At 39.9% G+C, this 26239-nt stretch overlaps 1 protein-coding gene across 1 annotated transcript; it reads left to right on the forward strand.

The window, feature by feature from the left end:
• The first annotated feature begins 4410 nt into the window (after positions 1-4410).
• On the forward strand, positions 4411-6765 carry LOC149198051 (LEAF RUST 10 DISEASE-RESISTANCE LOCUS RECEPTOR-LIKE PROTEIN KINASE-like 2.1). Its single transcript, XM_089408906.1, has 4 exons — positions 4411-5089; positions 5502-5525; positions 5649-5703; positions 5787-6765. The coding sequence occupies exons 1-4, from the start codon at positions 4411-4413 to the stop codon at positions 6763-6765; spliced, it is 1737 nt and encodes a 578-aa protein (XP_089265032.1).
• Positions 6766-26239: the final 19474 nt, after the last annotated feature.

Here is a 26239-nt window from a genome sequence, read left to right on the forward strand (position 1 = left end):
CCCTGAGATTCTGGAAGCCTCAACCATCCTCAACAAGTCCTGTTTGATAATATCAAAGAAGTGAAGGAAAAATTCAATTGTCCAGCCGTCTGGGCCAGGACATTTGTCTTTTTTAAAGGCCCTTATGACATCCAGGAGCTCATTCTCTGTTATAGGCTGAAGAAGACTTGCATTCTTTTCATCATCAAACATTTTAGGAAACAGGTCGATACCCCAAAGAATGTCCGGGAAGCTACATCCTTGTTTTCTGCTGTATTGATTTTTAAAATATCTTACAGCTTCTTTAGATATGTCTTGCTGTGAGGTAAAAAAAACCCCTTGACCATCACTTATTTTCCATATTGTATTTTTCTCTCGCCTAGAATTTGCAAATTTATGGAAAAACTTACTATTCCTGTCCCCTTCCTGCAGCCAGGTTATCCTGCTTTTGAGCTTCCCGAAGGCTTCCTCTTGCTTAAGGGTGTTCTGTTTTTTCCTTTCCAAATCTTTGATTCGGCATCTTGTGCTAAAAGAGAGGAATTTGCATCCAGATCCTTTAAGATACTGTCAAGCTCCATCTGAATTTCTTGATAAGAGGCTCTATCCCTCTGTCTTTTTTTTTAATTTCCAGTCCTTGACCACTTTCCTCATAGCTGATAGCTTATCCCTGAAAGTCAAAAAAGGGGGGGTCTTATCATTAGCAGACAGATCGTTCCAGGTTTTGATGATGACTTCGTTGAAATCCGAATCCTCCAGGCATGCCCTATTGAATTTAAAAGAGTAGCCTTTTCTAAATCCGCTTTGCTTCCAACTGAGATATATAGGTCTATGATCGGAAATGAAGGCCTGCCCAATGGAAGACTATGGCATACCCAGCTTATCAATAATTCTGCCCCGTACAATGAAACAGACGATTCTTTTTGCAATATACGCCTCCCCAGCTCTTCCATTGTCCCAAGTCGGTAGCATTTTCGATGGAAATATATTAACAAGATTTCTGAGCAGGAATTCATTTTTTATGCGATTGGCTAGCAGATCATGTCTCCTGCAATTTCCCCATCACTCCTCATAGCTTAGAGTAAGATTTAGGTCCCCTACAATTATCAAAGATTCTATATCAAGAATTTCTGAAACAAAATTTTTTTCCAAAAAGAGGGACCTATTCTTATAAGGAGCATAGGTGTTCAGTATATTGATAGGGCATTCTGTCCCTCTGATATAGGCCGAAATGAGGATGCCAGCAAAGCATTTGTACGCTTTCGCCCTAATCCAGTTGGGGTCCCAACATACTGCCAGACGTCCCGAAAGACCCTTTGCTTCTGATGCTACTAGAAACCATGAAGGAAACATTTTTCTAAAATAAGCTATAGACACCTGATTACTGTGCATTGTTTCTTGAATTAAAATGATTTTTGGCTGAGCTGAGGAAAAGAGATCCTTCAACGCCAAAAATTTGAGGTCTGCGCCCAGACCTCTGATGTTCATGGAGATCATGAAGGTCATTTGGATGATTCTCCAGCCAAACTTTCTCTAAGGGGCTATGATTCAGGAATTTCATAGATGGGAATATCGGTCAAGGATAGGTTCCTTATCCCGCTATTATCAACAGTTGTTCTCCCTCCAAAATGTCTGCTACCTCCATTGTGCTTCTTGCTCACTCTAATGTTCTTTGCTGAGTTTGGGCTTATGAAAGGCATGGGCAGTTTTGCAGGTTTGTGAATGGTCAACAGTTCGAGCTCCAGGGATTTTCTGCTTAAGAGGAAATCTAAGTCACTATCATATGGGTTTGCGGGAGATGAAAACGGAGAATTTAGAGGGGTGATCGCTGCCAATGGCTCCTTGCCTTTCGGGGGGGGGGGGGGGTGAGTTCTTTCTGGGCGTCGGCGATGACGAGGATATAAGGATGGGGTGGGAGCCCACGATAAAGTCTTTGAGTTGGACGGGAAGAGGGGACGGAACAACTCTGTCATCGATCGGTTCGGGAATAGGCGAGCATTGCAAAAAGGAGGATATGACTTTTGCCGGGCATGCAAACTTGTCAGAGTTTTTGGGCTTAGACTCCTACTCGCAGGAGAAATCTTGTGATAAAATTTGCGGAGATGAAATAACATTGTTATTCAAACCATCCACTAGTTCCGTTGGGGAGAGGCTATCTGAATGAGGCGGAATCTCCCTTTCTTTGCAAAGAGGCGAGCTAATCCTGGATTTCCGATGCGCGTGTCTGGATTTTGGCTTTGAGAGCCGGTGGAAATTTTTAATCAGGTGACCTGTTCGGTGGCACGCAGAGCATCGGAAAGGGATGCCCCAAAAATCCAACCGTTGCTTAATTTTCAAATCTCTCCAAGCAATCTCAATATGGTCTGGAAAACCCCCCCTATAGGCCTTTTCAATGAGAATCCATGCTATTCTCTTGTCCTTAGCGCCAAGGCACCAAGGGTCAACATAAATGAAGCGACCGATAGAGTTGCCAATCTCTACTAGGGTTTCTTTAGACCACATCTCAAGGGGGAGATTTGGGAGCTTCACCCAAATTAAATTATTTGAAGGAGTATTCTTTAGAGGGTCGTATCCAATGAACCATCTATAGAGAGCAAGAACTCCTATTATGGACCCATGGGCGTTTCAAGATAGACTCAACATCACTGGTCTTTAAAAAATGAAAACAGTACCACCCTTTCATAAGATTGGATATGATGGGGGTATATCTAATCACCTGTTTCCATTGAGACTCAATCCACCTTCTCATCTCGGCATCCTCCATTTTTGGGAAGTGCCACTTACCCACCAAAGCAAGGTTCTATATGTTATCTATTCTATCTGACAAGTGAGAGCTCTCTAGCTTTAAGGCCGCTGGCGGGGGAGACATTTTAACGGGGTTCCGAAGCTTATTATAGCTATTAGTGTGTTCATGTGATAGCTTTTCCGGTCGATTAGAAGCATCTTTTCTTTTAGCCTCTCGAGAGGACTGTGCTCTATGGAATTTTGTCTCTTCCCTGTCAGCATCATAGCATGATGGTCTTACTACTACGTCATCGAGGGTCGATTGCCAATCGGTAGGCAACGTGGCAGTCTTCCATGCTTTCTCGGCCTGAATCGTGGCCTCGACCATGGCTTCCGTGGCCGAGACATCCGAGTCACCATCCATGCTCCACCCACTTTCTGACCTCAGTAATTGCCCCAGAACTTATCAGGATTGGCTATGTCCTAATAAGATTTTCAGTTCATGCTAAGTACCAGCTATTTATGGAGATCTGACCAAATTCAGGATATAAAGCCTGGAGAGTATAAATGCCAAATAAGGGATGATTGAACAGTTCTGACACAGGGAATGAAAGCCAGAAGACTCGAGAAAAGAGAAGCACCTGATGGCCAGAAGGTAATAACTGAAGGGTGCCGCCACTGCAAAGAGTGAATTAATTCAGAAAGGATGTTCTTGTATAGATTGACAGCTCAAGGATAGAAACATGTCACCCCAAGACAGAAACACGTCACCCCAAGGACACTCTTCAAATTCCAATGAAATTTGAAAAATCTTTCCAGATTAGGCAGGAAGAAAACGATCCCGTGGGGAAATTCCGGTCCCGGGAAAGAGAGAAAACCGGCAAGAGGGAAGGAGACTGCCTGGTTGCAGAACCTGGAGGTCGAAAGTTTACAGTGGAGGAAGCATATTGAAGTTGAGGAGGCAAGAGGTGATGTGTGATCCTTCTGATGGTAGTTAACTGGTAGAGGATTCACTACAAACTAGACAGCAGCAGTATATTTCCATGATACACCACCACCCTCCTATTTTAAAGCGGATGTCAGAGCAAGGCTTATGTATAACTATAAACCTCTTCACCATATGGATGATAGCCCAGACCATTGTGAAAAAACCAGAAACAATTGATGAAAACTTAAAGAAGCATACTGGTGATAACAAAAATAAGTTTTATTCTTAACTACGTAGGATAATGTTGATAAGCAGCAGAAACACGCTTATAGACCCACGAAATCTCTGTAAATTATAGCTTAGAACTGCTTCCAGAAGAAGAAGGATTGAATTACCCAGATAACCCAAAAAATAAAAACTGTAAGGGCAAATAGATACTAACCTTGCTCCAGGCGCATGTTGAAAGGAGAGCGTCGGTAGACCAGCAGCACGATCCGCAAAACAAAGGAAAAAGGACGCAGAAAGCTCTGTTAAAGAGATAGGAGTAAAATCAGGGAGAGAGGCTCCCTTAAGATTTCATCATGATTTAAGATCCGTTGAGTTTTACTCTGATCCAAAATTTATATAATGTGGAATAATGTTTCGGATGATTTCATCCCAAAACAAGTTATTATTTATTTGGTCAATTTTGAATTGAGCAAGATTGTCGATTTTTTATTTTTGCATATCATGCATCAATTTAGTGTCTAACTAAACTATGATATTTTTGTATATTTTTCCATATGTCTGTACGATGCTTTTTCTACCTCATCATAACGGCATACTGTGCCTCTATACTCCCCTGCTTGGTATCTTTGAATCCGCAGCATGTGTATTGCAGAAATAGTAGTAAATGTGGGAATACAAACCTCACGCATCCTTTCGGTGTAGGAAATCGTGGATGCGGTCTCTTTGCTTTTCAGATCGACTGTGTGAACAACTCAACACCAGTAATCGCCATTGATGGTCAGCGCTACACAATTCTAAGGTTTGATGATCCCATCCTTATTGTCAAGGGCGAAAGCTGCCAATTTTTAACTGATCCAATCAATATGGAGATACCCTCTTCACAATCTGCAGACGCCGCCATCAAAATTACCGGTAAAGAGAACCGGACTGTCTACGTGTACAAGTGTGGGGACGCATCCGAATCCACAGGAGGTTTGCTCTCGCAATGTGGCAGCAGCCATATCTATTACGCTTTTTCCGATCCTGGCCATTCTATTCAGGCATGTTCTATGGAAAAATTACTTATTGAGGTGGGAAAGGCGGATTGGGTTATCAGTGATAGACAGAGATATGAAATGTTTATATCATGCCAAGCAAGCGGAGGGATATGTGGTTACAACACTTCGGCTTCAACTGCGCCGTTCGCCTGCTACTGCAAGGATGGCCCCCAAGCACATAAATGCCCCAGCGACGGTATGCTCTATTCTCAACTCTTTTCAACACTGTTATTTTGAGTTTATTTTTATTGAGGATTTTTGGAATATTTTGGAATCCAGTGATGAAGAGGAGTTTTAGACTATTCTAGAATCAATAATCAAAATAAAGATATAAAAATATTATAAATTTACACAATTATAAATAAATAGAAATAAAAACTCGAATGTAACTAATTGGAAACTTAAAGAGCATTGCAAATCCTCTTCATTATTAAATAGACTTTACAATATTGCATGTTCTTTTCATCATTAAGTAGACTTTACAATAAATCAATCACATTGCATGTCCTCCTTTACTTAATTAAAGAGCGATTATTTTTAACAGATCCTCCTCCTTTACTTATGATACTTCTCCTTTACTTATGAAAGCTGTTATGGCTTCTCTACAGGTCGTCGATCAGCCAAAATAACAGGTAAAAAAATATATTATTTCTTATTTCATATTTCAGTATCTCTGATTTTTCATTTCAAAATGAATTTATATTTTGTTTTCATTTTGTTTCCTGAACAACATTTTGTACTTCGGTCCACCGCAGGTTGCTTCGTTGGAGGAGCTCTTCTGGCAGCAGCAATAGCAGCGGTGCTCTTCACGTACTATGGTCGCAAGAGTAGAAAATCTCATCCCTATACTATTTCAAAGGTAGAGAAATTCTTAGAGAAATATGCTTATGCAGATATTCCTTCGACGAACTCAAAAGGATGACCAACAACTTTGTAGAAAAGTTGGGAGAAGGGGGTTTTGGTTTGGTGTATAAAGGAAAGCTCCTGAACGGCACTCTAGTGGCTGTTAAGCTTCTTGATCGGAATAGGCACAGCGAGACCCAATTCATGAATGAAGTGGCCACTATTGGACGCACCCATCATGTCAATTTGGTCCGGCTGTTGGGGTTTTGCTATGAAAACCTTACCAGCGCCCTGGTATATGAGTACATGGTTAATGGGTCTTTGAAGAAGTTTATATTTGAGGATAAAAAGGAGGAGCAAGTCTTAGGGTTCAAACAATTGTATTTGATTGCTCTGGGTGCGGCTCGTGGAATTGCATATTTACATGAAGATTGTGACCAGCGCATCGTACATTTCGATATCAAACCTCACAACATCTTGCTGGACGCTGAGTTCAGACCAAAGGTTTCTGATTTTGGTTTGGCAAAACTTTGTGGTAAGGGAGATGACCATATATCTATGACTGTTGCCAGAGGGACACCGGGTTATGCTGCGCCAGAGGTGTTTAACAGAGATATGAGTGTTCTTACTGATAAATCAGATGTCTATAGTTTTGGAATGCTTTTGCTAGAGATAGTGGGGGGGAGAAAGAACTTCGATAGCAATGTGAGCCATTCTAGTCAGTTTTACTTTCCTCACTGGGCTTTCAAGATGCTTGACGACGGGGAGTTGGGGACGACATGGACAGAAGGAAAAATGGACGCAGAGGATGTGGAGAAGGCTAGGAGTCTCATCAAAGTTGGCCTATGGTGTATCCAATACAACTACATAGATCGTCCTTGTATGAGCAAGGTTGTTCAAATGATTGAAGGTAATGGAGACGATGTGGCCAATCCCCCCTCTGCCTCCATGTTCTCTTCGCCTGCACCTGAAATCGCTTCGTTGTATTTATTTTCTTCCATTGAAGAATCTTGTTCAATTAGATTGTAGATTTCTCTGTATATATTTAGGATCTTCAAACTGTCATTTGCTATCCTACCCAATTTGTTGAGATTTTAGAGTTTACAAGTGTATGTATTTATTAGCTTTATATTATTGTTAAGTTTTTTAGAATGTACAAGTATATCACTTCCATATGTATAATTGGTAAATAAACTTTTATTTCTGGTTCACTATGAAACATATATCTTATTCTGTTATTTTCAGGGGTGCAATTTTTACAGTGTTCAAACTCTTAAGACAAGAAGAATTGCATTTGGAAAAAAAATCTCTCCCCACACATTTTTCTGCAGATTGATTCTTTAAACTTCGATTGTCATGATTTCATTTTTAAGGAATGGCATCAAATGTTAAAAATGACATCGATTATATATATTGGGAGAGCTCAGAAGGTTTTGATTTATTGAAAAGAAAGTTAGTACAAGTCCATGCCTGAACCAAAAAAAACAATCTGCCTTCATGTGAATGCTGTGACGTGGATGCCATATTGATTCATCCCTGAAAAATGAATGTATATAACGCATTACATTATGCATCTCAAAATTGAATAAAACAAGAACAAGATATTCAACAACCAGAAAGACCAGGATTGAGAACGATATTTTCGAACTTCAAAAACATTTATTACCTAACAACTCACTCCATATACTTTATCAAGCTACGAGTACTGAAGGGACTCGTTAGCAAATCGATACATCAAGTAAGACTATGTCTTTGATTATTACTACTCCTAAGATTTTGAATTTTAAATAATCTTAAGGCCATGTCAAACCAATCATTTATCAAAAATTGAAATGGAGAACTGATCAGAATTGGTGATGATTTCCCATATGTACTTTTATTTACACTAAAGAGAGTTTCCAAGTCACGGGAAGAAATTTCAGAGTTTCTAGACCAACATAGATTCATCTTAAATATAGATCTAACATGAGTTGTGAGAGATCCAATTTCTTCACGTGCAAATTATTTTATGAACTGACATTATTTAAATATTTTGTATAGGTTTTTTTTTTTTTTTTTTTAATAATCTATGTTTGGCCATAACAAGCAAAATTTCAACTTTGATAACGGACAGACAGAGTTACACATCATGCTGGGTTGTAGAATGAGCCTCTCAGCTCAATAATGGCTAAGCACATGAAAGAAAACATAAAGAGAAGGAAAAATCCATTTACATCAAAATAGTCTGTGACACACTTCTACATGGATTCTTATACAAACTAGGATGAGACAATTTAATAAAGAAGATGTGCATTAAAAGATGTACATTAAAGGATGAGAGGGATAGCATCATAGATGATTCAATAACATGAAAAAATAACAGGATGACATAAAGGATGAGAGGGATAGCAACATAGATGATTCAAGAACATGTAGAAATAACAGGATGACATAAATTTCATGCAGAATACAAATACAACTAGTAGGAAAATATTGTTGGCTAATATTTGGTGTTCATCATTACACAAAACTGCGTAACCAAGGTAATTTGTTTTAAACACAATTACCATGTGAGATCTAAGTAATGGTTAGTCAAATTCATGAGCTCTTTCCACACCAAAGGAAGGAGAAATAGATCCAACTACATTATTACTATGATAGAAGATCCATATGAAAATACTTAAAAGTGCATTATAGAGCATGATTTTGGGTAATATGAGTGTGTCATATGGTGGGAACTTGAATCTAGCTCATGTTACTCGTACTCATATTTAGTTCATAATAACATTTGATTAAAAAAAAAGTCTATTAAAGATGGTGCAATTACCTATAATGATAAATCAAAATGTTTTTAGTAATTTATCTTCGTACATGAAGATTAATAAAGTGGTTGATATATGTTGATTAATCTCATTTTCCACTTTTTAAAACTAATAATTACATTGATCGACGCATTTCAACAACTTTATTAATATAGTTGTGCTAGTTGATAACCAATGTGTGTTGAAATGTGGCAACAAGAATATTCCAATTTTAATTTGTCCTTGAATTAAAATTCGAATTTAGTCTCACCAGCTGTTTGAAAAATAATTAATTAATTCATCTTGAGTTAATTAGTTGGAGAAATTCAAACTTGAAGTCTTTGTGAAGTCATGCAACAGTTATCCCTTTGATTGAGGAAGTTATCCCTTAATTAAGGAGATAAGGATGAGTTTTAATTAGTTAGCTCAGTTAACTGAGTTATGTCCAGTTAAATTAGTTCCAAACAGTTTGAGGAACTAATTGTGAGTTCAGTCAGTTAATGCATGCATGCATGAAACTAGTGTACTCTAGATAACTGAATATTCTCTCATAAATAACTCATGCATGTCAGTTCAGACAAAGACCCAGTTGAGATTAAAGGCAGGGACAGTGTACTATCAGTTGCAAGAATTTTCCTATAAGAAAATCTCTTACATGCAGAAGGAATTCATTCCTTGAGATTTGCGCAGTTTTACAGTGTGTTGGAGCAGTGTGTGAGATTAGTGTCACACAAGGTTACAACAGGAACACCCAAGGAAAACAGCGCAAGGAAATAGGAGGCTTGGAGGGCAGAGGGAAAGGCATATGAGTTGTCTAGTCTGTCTATGAGCAAAGTGAGGGATTGTACTGAGAGCTAAAGCTTTGTGTAATCCTGAGATATTTCCACTTGTATGATAATACAGATAGCGGGGTTTTTAGCTGAGGCTTTCCCCAGAGTATTCTTCTGTGTTTCATGTGTGTTGATTCTTCTTCTCTGTTATATGTGTTCTGTTTGATCTTGCTCAAATCGATTAAGCTTCCGCAAGTTTGATTGTAGAAGTAGATTAAGTATTTTTCCTTAGTCTATTGCATAATCATGTTAATCTACAGTGAGAATTTCTACAACGTGAATAGGGTTGATTAGTAGACCATGGTTGACTATGGTTAAACTTGGTGACCATGTTTGACCATGTTTAGGTTTGTTTGACCATAGTTGAGCTTAATGATCATGGTTGACTATGGTCAACTTATAGTTGACTTTGGCTAAACATGGTAGACCAAGGTTGTCAGCATTTACCTATAGATGATTGTGGTTGACGATGGATGACCACGATCCCCATGTTGACCATGGTTGGGCATCTTGACCATGCTAACCATAATCAACCATGTTGACCATGTAGACCATTATTAACCATGCTCTAGCCATGTTTGACCGTATTTGATCATGGTTGACCATGTTGATGATGGTTGATGTTGCTCTCTACAATTGAGTATGCTTGACCACATATGATCATGGTTGATTATGTTTGACCTTGGTTAAACAAAACGAAGATCATGGTTGACTTAGTTAAACATGGTTGACCGTTGTTGTTAATGGTTTTGTCTATCATATTACAATATCATTATGTTTGTCTAATTGTGATAACATTTGATGTTCACAACAACACGATATCATTCATTGTGAGTCAAATTACGACGACATTTATTCTTCATAAGTGACATTGTGTATTATTTGTCACTTTATGATGTCATTTATTGTTTGTCACATTGTTACGTCATTTGTTGTTTAGCACATTGTGACATCAATTATTGTTATGCATATTGCAACAAAGTTTATTACTCGTCACATTATGACAAGATGAGAATTGTTGGTCACCACATTATGGTGTTGTTTGTCTTTTGCCACATTATGATGACATGTATTATTTATCACCTTGTGATGGTATTTGTTGTTCATCACTTTACAATGTTATTTGTTGTTTCTGACATTATGATGGTGTGTAGATTTTGCCACAATGATATTTATTGTTCATCACATTCTGATGTTATTTACTATTTGTCACATTGCAATGACATTTATGATTTATGATTCAACACATTGTGATGCCATTTAGTGTTCGTCACATTATGATGTTGTTTATTGTTCATCACATTGTGATGTTGCTTTATGTTTGTTACATTGTGATGAAATTTATTGTACGTCATGATGACATTGGTTCATCACATTTTGATGCTTTTGTTATTGTTCATCACATTGCAATGACATTTATTGTTCACACATTGTGACATTATTTATTGTTTGACACATTGTGATGTTGTTATTGTTTATGATATTATGAGGGAAAATGTTGCTCATCACATAACGACATTATTTGTTGTTCATCACATTGTTATGAATTTATTGTTCATCACATTGTAACATTGTTTTTCCTTTATCACATTGTGATCGCGTTTAATGTTCATCACATAGGGATGAAATTTGTTGATTGTCACATTAGGATGTCATTGTTGTTTGGCACATTATGAAAAATATTAAAACTAATGGAACTAAAGAAAGTTGACCATGGTTGACGATGGTTATTTGTGGTTGACCACGGTTTATAATGGTCGCCCATGGTTAAAAAGGATCATGAGGATTGACCATTGTTGACTATGATTAAATATGGTTGACCATGGTAACTATGTTGGTCCATTTTTGAGATAGTATGAACATGGTTAAACTTGTTATCCATGTTTGACCATGTTGACCACGAATGAGTTTGTTTGAGTATGGTTTACTATGGGTGAACATGTTTGACCATAGAGGTCACCATTTACTATTATTGACCATGTAAAGAGAAAAAATGAATATGGTTAACTATGGTTGACTATGGTTGAAAATAGTTAGATATGGTCAAGTTATGGTTAATGTTGGTTGACCATGGTTGACTATGATTGTTGAGGCTTAAACTTATTAGAGAAATTTTGAGTTCTAAAGTAGGCCTCCTAAGGAATATTATAAAATAATAGTTGAAATAATAAAATAAGATTAGATTACCTCATCAAGTTTTGAAGGGAGAAAAGAAAAATCTAATTTTACAACTCATATTTTCAACTTATCTCCCTACAATTTTACTCAAATTTCGAGAAGGAGTACTCATTGGATGTGGTCTTTAATTTTGCATCCAAGGAGTATCCATATTGTATACTTTTGAGGGACCCTACTACACAAAAAAATATAAAATTCATAAAAAAACATTATTGCAATCATATTTTTTCATGTATTTCACAATTTTCATGTAGTGAGGTCTATCGAAAGTTTGCAACATGGGTATGCGTTGGATGAAAAATTAAATTATGCATCCAACGAGTGCTCCCGCTTGAAATTTGAGTAAAATTGTAGGGAGATATGTTGAAAATACAAGTTGAAATTTTTATTTTTATTTTTTAAATATTTTTACCTTTTTATTCCAAAAATGGTGGATCATCCCCCATGGTTGACATAATCATATTAAATACTATTATTTCCTATAAAGCTGATTTTTGTTGTACATTTTTGTTTTGAGGCCCATTTTTTACCTCAAAAATTCTCTAATGATGTGGTTTATTGTGGTTTACTATGGTTGACCATGTTTGATGATGGTTGAAGAGGGTCAACCATGGTTTCCCATGGTTAATGATCACTAAGGAGAGTTAACAATGGTTTTGCATGGGATACAAGGTTGATGAGGACTTATCATAGTTGAACACAGATTGATGAGGATTGAGTGTTGGTGACCATCGTTGATCATTGGTGATAAGGGTTGACCATGGTTGACCATGGAGACCACCATTGACTATTATTAAACATGGTCATAGCATGGTTGAATATGGTTCACTATGGTTGACTTGGTCGACTATGGTTGCCAATGGTTAGATATGGTTAATTTATGGTTGATGTGGGTTGACCATGGTTGACCATGGAGACCACCATTGACTATTATTAACCATGGTGAGAGAATGGTTGAATATGGTTCACTATGGTTGACTTGGTCGACTATGGTTGCAAATGGTTAGACATGGTTAAGCTATGGTTGATGTGGGTTGGCCATGGTTGACTATCATTGTTGAGGATTAAACATAGTTGACTATGGTTCAAGATAGTTGACCATGGTTTACTATGAGCATGGTTGACAAGGTTCATGAGGATTGACCATGGTTGAACAAGAATTGATGATTGAATGTTAGTGACCATGGTAGACCATTGGTGATAAACGTCGTCCATGATTACTTATGGTTTAGTATGGATGACCATGGTTAATGTAACACTCCCTCTGACTCCCTTGTACTATCTTGGGTCGCGAGAGGTGTTTCCTATTGAATTGACCCAATATCCAAGGTCTATTATGAAGATGGAGTTACAAAATTCCTCGTTTTCCAATGTTGTCAAAAATAAAAACAAATACCACCATTATGTTTAGATCATCGAGAGATTTTTAGTCATATAAATTTTATCTCAATCTGACTCCAAGATCGAATGTTATCCCATTTGAAGTTTAGCCAATCATATTTGGCCACATCAACATTGATTTTCTACATGGAATTACCACATCAGCATGACATCGATCCCCATCATCATGAAACTACCATGTGACCTCCACATGTGGCCTACGTGGTATCGCCACATCACCTTAATTAGGTCCAAATCATTAATGGGATCCTATGTGGCACCCACATGCTCCATGATATATCTTGTCAACACTGCCCCATCAGCTTAGGCACGAGCCCCACCTATCCCTTCCCCATCATATTTTGTGAAATTTTTCCTTTATATTCATTTCTGGGTTCCAAAAAATGAAATTCTTTCTATAGTGAGGGTATTTAAAATTCAAAAACTAATAACGGTTTTGCGAGGGGTGGGTTGTATACCCGCTTTAGTAAATAGGCTAGGGGAGCCCTATGATAGATTAGGGCCATCCATGTACCTTGGCATTAACCTAGGTGGTTTCCTTTGTACCCCTTCTCACCCACCCCTCTAAGCAATATGTTATGCTCTTGACCTACGAGAAATTCTAGAATACCAGAAATGCGAAGAAATATAACCCAGAACATAGAATAAAATGAGAAAAAAAACAAGTATTTTATTATTCAGAAAGATATTCAATGTTCACTTGCCTCTTCGTGGGGGAAACCTCCAGCAGAGTAGAGCTCGATTACAATAAGACTCTATGATCTTTCCTTTACTAACTAATACTATTTATAGCTAAATGACATCCAAAACCCTAACTACTAGTGGTCCCTTGCATAACACGAGTTAACCACTTTACTTATTAACTATGGCTCGTTTACAACTAACTATGGTCCTTTTTCTCTAATGTGGGTCAACCACTTACAATTATTAATACTGGCTTTATTTACTCTCTAACTAACTATGACTATGACTGAGCCCATTGGGCTTATGACATAAATAAAGGGGTTAGGGTTGGACCCTAACATACCCTCCCCCATCAAAAGCAACCTTGTCCTCAAGGTTGAAGCTGCGGAAACTGCTAAAGAATAGTGGTTGGTTCCCAGGTCGCATCTTCTTGAGAGGTGTCTTTCCACTTGACGAGGACTTCCTTAACCGTGTGACCATGGAGATGTCTTTCACTGGTATCGAGGGCATGTTCTAGTTAGAGCCAGAGTGAGCCTTCCTCATCCAATTCGGGTAGACTGGTTTGAGTTCTGAAATTTTTCCACACAACTTTCTTGAGGCATGATACATGGAAGCCCGGATGGATTTTTAAAGTTGGTGGCAAGGCCAGTTTTTAGGCGATTGCTCCAATGCGCTGAAGTATCTGATAAGATCCATAGAATTTTGGTGCTACTTTCTGGCATCCTTTTTCTTTTAGAGATATTTTCTTATATGGTTGCAGTCGCAAGAATACTTGATCCCCTTCTTGAAATGTGCGCTCGGAATGATGTTGGTCTGCCTGTTTCTTCATTCGATTTTGAGCTTGACATAGATTATCTTTGAGATGAGCTATCATGGCGGCATGGTTCTGTAGGAGTTGATCAACTGCCTGCACCTTTGAACATCTAGAGATATAAGAAATAGGTGATGGTGGGAGTTGGCCATACACTGCCTCGTATGGATTCATCTTGGTGGCTTCATGATAGTTAGTATTATACCACCATTCAACTAAAGGTAGCCACTGTACCCATTGATGCTTCTTTTCTGAAGTGAATCACCTTAGATATGTCTCCAAACATTTTTTGACTGCTTTTGTTTGACCATCAGTTTGGGGATGATATGCAGTACTTAGTTGGAGTTGCGTGCCTTGTAGCTTGAAAGTTTCTTGCCCAAATTTGCTGGTGAAAGTTGGGTCACGATCAAACACAATGGAAGTCGACATGCCATCCAGTTTGAAGATCTAGTCCATGAAAGCTTGAGCCACCAAAGTGGGGGTCAAGGGGTGGGGTGAAGCACAAAAATGAGCATATTTAGAAAGTATGTCCACAACCACCATGATGACGGGTTTGTTGCCCGACTTTGGGAGACCAGTGATGAAATCCATTGAAACATCCATCCAGACAAAGGCAGGGAGTGGCAATGGCCATAAGGTTCCTGATAACTTGCCTATTTCTCCTTTACTACATTGACACACACCACATTTAGCTACAAAAGTAAGAATCATGTTTTTCATGCCAGTCAAAAAGAAAGAATGATGAGTGCGATTATAAGTCTTCTAAAATCATGAATTCCCTACAGTTTGAGATCAATGCAACTCTTCCAAAATGCGGGTTTTGAGGGTGGATGCCAATGATATAACTGCTCGATCCTTGTAGCTAAGAATATCATCCTTCCAAGAGTAGTCGGTTAAGGAATTAGGATCTTCTACCAAGTTATTAATAAGTTGGGAGAGAGAGGGGTGTGAGAACCATTCCTTGCTAGCCTCTTCAATCCAACCTGGTATGGGTAGAGATATTGATAGTAGGGTGCTATCATCCTCAAATTGGCACAATAAAGCATCAGCTACTAGATTATCACACCCTTTCTTGTAAATTAACTCATAATCATATCCCATCATTTTGGCCAGCCATTTATTTTGTTGTGGTGATGATAGACGTTGCTCAAATTTAGGTTTTGATGGTCCGTGTGGATTTGGAAATGCCGCCCCCACAAGTATGGTCGCTAGGTGTCTACTAGATGTAAGATGGCCATCATTTCTTTCTCATAGATAGATGAACAAGATGTTTTCCACTTAATTGTTGGCTGGTGAAGGCCAATGGTCAACCTTCTTGCATTAATACATCCCCATTACTAGTACCAGAAGCATCACATTCAATCACAAAATATTTGGTGAAGTCTAGTAGGGCCAATATGGGAGTGGAGCACATGGCTTGTTTGACAACCATGAACACCTACTAAGTTGCATCAGTCTAGAGAAATGAAATTTTATTGAGAATATTAGTGAGGGGTCTAGTAATGTGACCATAATTGTAGGCAAATTTGTGATAGTAGCCAGTGAGACCTATTAGGGCTCCATGAAACTCTCCTAGGTTGTAGCTCAGAGATACCTGGTAACATATAATCTTCAATATGGTTCTAGGAACTTATTGGGATGGGTGATGGTTTGGTTCAAGCTAGATAACCACTTCTACTCAGTTTTCACTCCAGACATGCATGAACGCCCTCAGACTACAAGGCTTTAGACCACCAATGCTCAACAATTTTGGAATTAGGTGAATAGACGAAGAATACTAACCACACCAACAGATGCATACGGAATGTATGATGGCTAGCTGCAACTAGTAAATAAACTTGCAAATCTAATATATTAATGTCAAGATAAGATGACAATTATCTTGCATTAGATACAGAAGAAACATGAGTGACCTACTCACTAATACATTCAATTGTCTAATCTAGAGATAAGATGATAGTTATCTAGCATTAGACGTAGAAGAAATCATGAATACAACACTTCAGGCACAAGCTTAGAATAGAGGAGAAATGGGCATTGAGCAATTAACAACAAAAGAAGCTTGCATTGCTAAAAATGAAGATGAGACGCTGCAAGTTACAGAATATCTACAGTCTCCAGAAGTTGAACCAAAACACAATTTCCAACCCTGATTACATCTTCTTCTAGCTATTTATAATCTATCATTACAATGGCCCTTAGCCGTTTAGGGATGGAGGGGTCTTAATTGACCACCAACTACCATTAACTGTCTGATAGCGTCTTTGAACGTAGTTGCTTTCTCCACTACGAAAACCTGATCAGTTCTGGTACTGTGCTATCCTCTAGGTGGTCGGATTGATCATGGCAGTGGAGTTCCATGACTGTTTAATTCGGTTGTTGAGTCGTGCTGTGTCCTTTTCTCCTCTAGCCATGCTCTTCTTTTATTCAGTTTCATGGTTAGACTGTTGCTAGACTGACAGAGCCGACCATCTTCTTCTTCGCGTAATAAACAGGACGTGGGGGTATGGAGTGCATGGGCAGATGAACGGTTATGAGTGATCATGAATGGTGGCCATCGGATCAAGGGAGATGTGTGGTGGGGATTGCTTTTTGGAGGCTAGCGGTCGTGGTGGGAGCGGAACATGTCCAAGCCGTTGGATCTTCCGACAGGCAGATCGGACGATTATCGGGCGGCAGAGATGCGCGGACGGTAACACACGGGGTGGTTTAGTTTAAGTGGAAACAACTTTTATTGAGCAGGCATCGGGCGATAAGCAGAAAATGTCAGAACTCGCCTGATGCCATTCAATGGATGACACGTAGCGGCGGGGAAAGAGAAAAACTGCCCTCATCAGGTGGGTACTTTTCACGCTTGTTGTCCGCGTGATATGGGCGCTGACCGTTAGATCTGGCGGGGTTGATCTAACGGTGGATAATGATCGGGCATGATGCATGATCAAGAGGAATGTGGGCCGCTGGATCGGCAAGAAAATAGCAACGACGGAGGGAGGTGGAATTACGAGGTGCCCTTGGGAGTTGTTCTGACGGCGTGTATGGTGAATGGCTAAGGTCTTATGGGGGTTTTAGGCTAATTCACTTGGGGCTAAGGTTAAAGAGGGTTTTGTCAGGATATGAAGGTTAATTTAGGAAATTGGACGGGTAGAGTGTGAGCGAGGTAAAAGAAGAAGGGGAATGATGGCCCATGTGGGACCCCTTTAAGAACAGCAAAGCAGACTGAGCCTTTCCTTCATCTTTCCAAAAATTCAGCACTACATCTCGGGGCTAACACTGGCTCCTTTTGGGGATGAAATCCTCCCTGTGATGTTTCAAGAACCATAAACCACTGCCTTTTACATAAGAGACAAGATCAGAAATAATACCTAGTATTCCATTAGGCATGGAGTCTATCTAAGCCTACACTAAAACTTTGAAAAATAACATATTTACAAAACTGAGGCCTGAAAGCCTTAAACAAAATAAACTTTCAAAAACCGCCCATTGACTGGGCCATCAAAAACAGTTTCTCCCTCCAAACTTTGCAACATGAAAATATTGTTTCCCTGGACCTGAGAGATGACAAATGGTCTTGTCCATAGAGCATCAAATTTACCATGATTTCCTTTCTTTTCCTTTAGTGCATCCCATTTGAGGACCCAGTCACCAACCTGAAGATTGTCCATCTTTTCCTTTCTGTCAAAAGATTCCTTGATTTTCCTTTGATGTATTGCAGACCTCTCAATCAGTTGATCTTTGATTTGATGAACTTCAGCCAAGTCACTCATCCTCCTTGCCATGTCACTTTCCTCGTTCTGCTCTTCTTGCAAGAATTTGGCCACAGGGAGGATCAATTGGATTGGGAAAACAACCTCAGTTCCATATACCAACTTGAATGGAGAATTCCCTGTGGACTTTTTAGTGGTGACCCTGTCAGCCCACAATGCAAACTTTAGTTTGGAATCCTAGCTCCGCTTGTTGTCTTCCAGCAACATTTTGATTATCCTTACTAGGCTTTTATTGGATGATTCTGCTAGGCCATTACCTTGAGGATAATATGAGGTGGAATGCACTAATTTAATGCCCATTGAGTCACACATGTCCACCAATTATTTCGCCCTGAAAGTTGTTGCATTGTCTGTAACCAATTTGTTTGGGTAGCCAAACCTGGTGAAAATGTTTTCTGTCAAGAATTTCATGACAACCTAGTGATCAACTTTCTTAGTGGGGATGGCCTTGATCCATTTGGTAAAATAATCAGTGGCTACTAAAATCCATCTATGCTGGCCACTGGAATGGGGATTAATCTCCCCTATGAAATCCAAACCCCACTGCTGGAAAGGGCCACTGGTATGTATTGGCTTCAGGGGCAAATATTTCAGTTGTTGCCTTCCTACAAACCTCTGGCACTTGTCACAAGATTTCACAAATGAAAACACATCAGAGAATAGAGTGGGCCAATAATACCCAGCTCTCAGGATCTTGTGGGCTGTGGTTTTCCAATAATGATGTCCTCCACAAATGCTAGAATGGAACTGGTGCATGAATTCCATAGATTGCTCTTTGTCTAGACATCTTAAGAGGATTCTGGATGGGTCCCTCCAATAAAGCAGGTTCTTATTGATGCAAAACTTGGCTGCTTTGAGCTTAATGGTCCTGGCTTGGCTTGAACTAAGGCCCAGAGGAACTTCTAGCTTCAACAGGAAGTGAGCTATTCTAGAATACCATTCACAAGAAGCCATATTTTCAGCCAAAGACTGGTTCTGCCCTTGTTCCACTATTTCTTCCCCTATCTGTCCAACATCTGAATTTGTACCCATGCAATTTATGTCCAACATTCTGCAATTTTCTTCAGCCATCAGCTGAGCAAGGCCCTGGCCTTTGACAAGCTTGGTGGGCTTCAATTCTATGTTGAACTCAATGAGCTTTGCAATCCATTTAGCCCTTCTTCCATCAACATCTGGCTATGTTAGGACATCCTTTACTAAGGTAGAGGGTACATAGGCAATCACCCTGGAGTGAAAAATGTAGATTCGAAATGCCTTTAAAGACTTAATAAGAGCATAAGCCTGTTTTTCAATAATGTCATATCTTAATTCAGCATCCCTTAAAGTTTTGTTGAAAAAGGCCACTGGGTGCTCTGTACCTTCATCATCCTTCTGCAACAAGACTGCTGCAAGGGTGTCACAAGAAGAAAAAGAGAAGATATGGAACTCCTTGTTATAGTCCAGGATGATTAGAGTGGGAGCTTCCATAATAGCTCTTTTGATGGCTTCAAAAATTTTCTTGCTACATCGGTCCATTTAATCTCTGATCCCTTTTTCAGCACGCAGGTGATATGTTTCACTAGTTCTGCAAAATTGGGAATAAACCTCCTCATGAAGTTGATCTTGCTCAAAAAGGATTGAATGTCCTTTTTTGACCTTGGGACAAGCAATGTCCATATTTCTTTAACTCTTTCTGGGTCGATCCTGACACCTGTAGTCGAAACAACGTGTCCTAAAATCTTGCCTTCTTCTAAAGCGAATTGTGACTTCTTAGGATTTCTTGAAATCCCAAACCTTTTGCACTTCAAAAACACTTTCTTCAAATGCTGCAAATGATCCTGATGACTACTAGAGTAAACTATTATATCATCCAGGTAAACTAGGACAAACTTGTCCTTCTCTCCTGCAAAAGCTATATCCATGGCCCTCTGAAAGGTGGCCCCAACATTCATCAGTCCAAAGGGCATCTTGGAGTACATAAAAGTGCCCCAAGGAGTGGTGAAGGTAGTCTTTTCTTGGTCCTCTAGATGTACAGCAACTTGGTTGTACCCTGAAAATCCATCCAAGAAAGACATGACTCTAGCCCTTGAAACCTTTTGCAACAAATGTTCCATCTTGGGCAAGGGATAGTTGTCTTTCTTAGAGCATTTGTTCAGGTTCCTGAAGTCAACACACAGCCTGATTTCCCCACTTTTCTTCCTCACGACTACCAAGTTGGCTACCCACTTCGAATACCTCAAGGGAACTATGATCTTGGCAGCCAACAATTTCTTAATTTCCTTTTCAATAAAAGGGAGTAGTAGAGGATTTATGGGTCTCAGCTTCTGCTTGAAAGAGATGGTGTCTTTCTCCAGTGGGATCTTATGTTGAATGATGTTTTTGTCATAAGTCTTAAGGTCACTGTATTCCCAGGCAAAGACATCGGCAAATTGCTTCATTAGGGTGCAGTATTCAGAACTTTGGGCAGTAGACAAGTGGGTGGACAGATTTATATACTTTGGATGATCTAGGCTCCCTATGTTATGCTTATGGACTGCAGACTTATTTTCTTTTTGGGCAGTCTTATAGGGTACATCATTATGGTCAAACAGCTTCTCTAGAGGCACCAACCCTTTAGGTATATGGTTACTAGGCAATTGTACAATGCTGTCTTAGCCAATTTTGTTTCTTAGCTGAGACTGGTGACATTCCTCCATGGCTTCATTCTCTTGATCAATTTGCATTTCAGAGAATTCATCAATGACTTGTAGAAACCTATTGACTTCATCATCATCCTCAAAAACTTTCCAATATTTGACATTATCGAGTAGAGATGGTCTATATTTTACCTGAACTTCATAAGCCAATTTAGGGGGCATGGGAGGGATGAACATGCTGGCAGACACAGTAAGGGAATCAGTAAGCTGGTTTTTGACTCTAGGAATATACGAGATACAAAAGCTACTAAAAGAATCTTTGAGCCTCCATACCTCATCTCTGTATGCTTTCAGCCTGGGGTGCTTTGCTTGGAACGTTTTGTTTACTTGTTGAATGATGAGATCAGCATCTCCAAACACCTTTATGTCTCTGATTCCCATTACTTTAGCAAAATTTAAGCCCAATATCAAAGCATCATACTCTGTTATATTGTTGGTGACCTGAAAAGTCAGCTTGAAAGACAAATGTATGCATTCCTGTGTTGGGGATACCATCACTACACCTGCTCCTGCAGCTTCCCTAGAGCAAGCTCCATCAAAGAACATATCCCAAATCTGTGGCCCTTCCTTCTCCATGACCTGGCATACTGGTTTCTTGAGCTGCACTGAGGCCAGCTGGGATTCTTCAATTTGGAGAATACATGCTCCAAAATCAGTGTCCACAGCATAAATGGGATGATTAGTGGGATTATTTTCATCACTGATGATATATGCCAGCTGGGCTTCCCTGTATAACCTTCTGCTTTCTCCCCCAAAAACCAGGACAGTGGCATAGGACAGGTCATTTTGCAATGTCCCACCCAACCTCTTAATCCATCCTCTGGAAAGTAGCATGCCAAACTTAGGGGGGACATCTACTACTACAATATCCATCATCATGCTCTTCATGGGCAGCTGAGATAAGGTGATGGCCAAGTCTTTGATCAACCCTAGACATTTCACTTTTCTAGAATCGAAAGAGAACAAGTCATGATAAGGTCTAGTGATATCAAGGCCTAACTCATCCATGATAGCCTTGGGCATTAGATTATGACTGGCGCCTGTGTCCAGTAGGCAATTATGAAGGATTTTGTCATGAATGGTCAAGGAGACATAAAATGATGGGGAATTGTCATCAACAGGTTCAGTCATGGTAATAAGAACAACTGGAGGTCTATCATCTTGCAAATTGACACAATCATTTGATGCTTGTGTGGCTTTGAGCTTAAGGGCATCAAGGACGGGTTTCTTAAAGATCTCATTCTTTACTAGTTCTATCAAAGGTACAGATATTTTCAACTTCTGAACTTCTGATTCAAAACTGAAAGGGGAAGGGGACTTGTCAGGACCTCTTACCTCTTGAGCTAGTGCTTTGAGGATGTTGGGATTAGCTGTTGGTCGCTTCTGCTTGCTAATCTGCTGCTCTGTGGGGACAACAGCTCTTTGGACAGGGATTTCTTTGCCATTACTCATCCTTGACCTCAGGTTATATCTCTGCTAATCTTCAGTTTGTAGAACAACTTCTCTGTCCCACTCTTGGTTGGGCTGGTCCTTGAGTAATGACTCCTCATAGGCAACTAATGTAAAAAAGGAAGCACTGCCTTCGTCTTCCATGCAGTGGATCTCATCCTCCTCATCGAACTGCTCCTCCTCCATGACTGTGTTCTGGAAAGGAGTCTTCACCTTCTGTTCTTCACTGGCCTCTTTGCCCCTTTGCATGATCTGCAATTGTTCATTTTCTCTCCTATATGGATTTGGGTTTCTAGGAGCAAATGTATTAGGACCCCTTCCTTTCCCCGAATGCTGCTCAACCTTCAGCTTGGAGATTTCAAAGGCCAATGACTCTATCATCTTGGTCATTTTGTCTATCTTGGGGTCTGAAGATGAAGAAGATTCACCCCTCTGTCTCCTTCGATCAGCATGTCCTTTGAGTTTCTCTGCAGCCATGATATTAGATTCTACCTCCAAGGCTGCATCCTGCATCTCAGCCAGAGAAGCACATCTTCTTTCTCTCAATAGCAGGTAGAAGTCAGAATCAAAGGCATTGGCATAGGTGAGCTTGGCAGAGGTGGGAGTAGGTTTCACTTCAACTGGTATCTTGTTGTACATGTGGTTGAACCTTTTATTGAAATCAGACAATGACTCCCCATTTTCCCTTTTTAGGTTGCCAAACTCAGTATGATAATAGAGCAGATCTTTCTTATCCCCTAAATGCTTTAGGAACACATCATCTAAGGCCTCAATGTCTGTTATAGACCTAGGGGTTAATTATCTGAACCATTTTCTTGCCTCTCCATCAAGGCTTTGGACAAAAACTCTCATCCACATATCATCCTCACTAATGTCTAGATTATCTGCATAGCTATAAAAGTACTCAAGGTGTTCTTCAGCTGTAATTCCTTCAGTCCCGGTGAGCTTAGGCATTTATTTCTGATATTCTCCAGTAGGCATTGCATTCAAAGGAGTGGGTAGTACAAGAGGTCCATACCTAGAAGCTATGATTCTTTCCATTTTTGTGAGTGCTTGTGGACCCACCATGGTTGTGGTGGATTGAAGAGTGCTGGTGTTAAGAAATTTACTACATAACATAAATAATTACTGAGAGGAATAAATATAAAAATAACTAGCAACAACCATAAACACATAAACACAAATGTTTATCCGGGAAAACCCCAAATCCGAGGAAAAACCCAACCTAATAAAATCTTATTAGCGTTGGCCAAAAACCCTGGCCAATCTGACCAAGTGAGTCTTCACTACCTCCAAGTCTTACATTACAATGAAGTCCTTCCAGCCTTTTATAAGCTCCATTACATATAATACCACGGGCAGAATACTATGGGTGCACAATACCATGTGCCCCAAAACCATCACTGTTTAACCTCGTCAACTTTGACTCTATCCCGAGTCAAGTTTACCTAACAGCTGGTAGTCTGGATGATAGAAAGCTAAGGGGTGACTGATAGGACTAAAGGAATATGAGGGATAGGAGGTGAGGTTTCCTTCGGGCTTAAAGCAAGAGGAGAACCTAAAGAATAAGGAGCTTTATGAATCTCCAAAAATTTTTCTTCACTGCTAGTGCTAAAGGCTATATTCTCAACATGTATGTGCTCTGTTACAAGCCTTTCTCGAAGAGATGCATAAGCTTGTTTAGGTTTACCTGATCCTGATGCTCCTTTTTGTGATGTATTTCTTCCCTTGATAATCTTCTCAGGGTCAGGTACTGGGTCAGTTGGTGATTTCTGAGGATTTCTCCGAGTATGCCTCACAAACTGAGCTAGAACTATGATGTGGAGTCGCCAAGAGGTTCGACCTCCAGAAGAGTCACCAAATAGATGATTACAACCAAAAATGTGTCCAAACTTTGTCTATCATCAAAGCTAGATCTGTGTTGTTCTCCCAGGGAAGCTGAGCTTCAATCTCCTCTCCCCGGCAATGGCACCAATTATGTTAGGGCTCCAGGAAACTCTCCTAGGTTGTAGCTCGGAGATGCCTAGTAACATATAATCTTCAATATGGTTCTAGGAACTTATTGGGATGGGTGATGGTTTGGTTCAAGCCAAATAACCACTTCTACTCTGTTTTCACTCCAGACATGCATGAACACCCTCAGACTACAAGGCTTTAGACCACCAATGCTCAACAATTTTGGAATTAGGTGAATAGACGAAGAATACTAACCACACCAGTAGATGCATACAGAATGTATGATGGCCAACTGCAACTAGTAAAGAAACTTGCAAATCTAATCTATCAATGCAAAGATAAGATGACAGTTATCTTGCATTAGATACAGAAGAAACCTAAGTGACCTACTCACTAATACATTCAATTGTCTAATCCAGAGATAAGATGACAGTTATCTAGCATTATACATAGAAGAAATCATGAATACAACACTTTAGGCACAAGCTTAGAATAGAGGAGAAATGGGCATTGAGCAATTAACAGCAAAAGAAGCTTGCATTGCTGAAAATGAAGATGAGACGCTGCAAGTTACAAAATATCTACAGTCTCCAGAAGTTGAACCGAAACACAATTGCCAACCCTAATTACATATTTCTTCCGGCTATTTATAATCTATCATTACAATGGCCCTTAGCCGTTTAGGGATGGAGGGGTCTTAATTGACCACCAACTACCATTAATTGTCTGATAGCGTCTTTGAACGTAGTTGCTTTCTCCACTATGAAAACCTGATCAGTTCTAGTACCGTGTTGTCCTCTAGGTGGTCAGATTGATCATGGAAGTGGAGTTCCATGACTATTTAATTCAGTTGCTGAGTCGTGCTGTGTCCTTTTCTCCTCTGGCCATGCTCTTCTTTTATTCAGTTTCATGGTCATACTGTCGCCAGACTAACAAACCCGACCATCTTCTTCTTCATGTAACAGACAGGACGTGGGGTATGGAGTGCATGGGCAGATGAACGGTTGTGAGTGATCATGAATGGTGGCCATCGGATCAAGGGAGATGTGTGGTGAGGATCGCTTTTTGGAGGCTAGCAGTCGTGGCAAGAGCAGAACATTCCGGGCCATTGGATCTTTTGGCAGGTAGATCGAATAGTTATCGGGCGGTAGAGATGCATGGATGGTAACGCACGGGGTGGTTTAGTTTAAGTGGAAACAACTTTTATCAGGCGAGCATCAGGCGGTAAGCAGAAAATGTCAGAAGTCGCCCGATGCCATTCGATGGATGACATGTAGCGGCGGGGAAAGAGAAGAACCGCCCTCATCAAGCGGGTACTTTTCACGCTTGTTGTCCACACGATATGGACACTGACCATTAGATTTGGCGGGGTTGATCTAACAGTGGAGAACGATCGGGCATGATGCATGATTGGGAGGAATGTGGGCCATTGGATCGGTAGGAAAAGATCAATGGTGGAGGGAGGTGGAGTTACGAGGCACCCGCGGGAGCTGTGCTGACGGCGCGTATGGTGAATGGGTAAGGTCTTATGGGGATTTTAGGCTAATTCACTTGGGGCTAAGGTTAAAGAGGGTTTTGTTGAGATTTGAAGTTTAATTTAGGAAATGGGATAGGTAGAGTGTGAGCGGGGTAAAAGAAGAATGGGAATGATGGCCCATGTGGGACCCCTTTAAAAACAGCGAAGTAGACCGAGCCTTTCCTTCATATTTCAAAAAAGTCAACACTGCATCTCATGGCTAACAAGACTCAAGAATCCCCTCAAACTCTTCAAGATTTTTTGTTGGGGCTAATCTTGCATTGCCTGTATCTTTTTTGGATCAACCCTCACTCCTTCATGACCCACAATGTGTCCCAACTACTCGAATTATTCTACACCAAAAGAGCACTTCGACAATTTGAAAAATAATTTGTGATTTCAGAGTAGTTGCAAGATCAGGTCTACACGTTGTAGATGTTTGTCCCAGGTTAGGTTGTA

This window comes from Pinus tabuliformis, chromosome 2_2 (genome assembly GCF_031772625.1).
Source record: "Pinus tabuliformis cultivar Carrire ecotype Pingquan chromosome 2_2, CPIR1, whole genome shotgun sequence".
NCBI lineage: Eukaryota > Viridiplantae > Streptophyta > Pinopsida > Pinales > Pinaceae > Pinus > Pinus tabuliformis.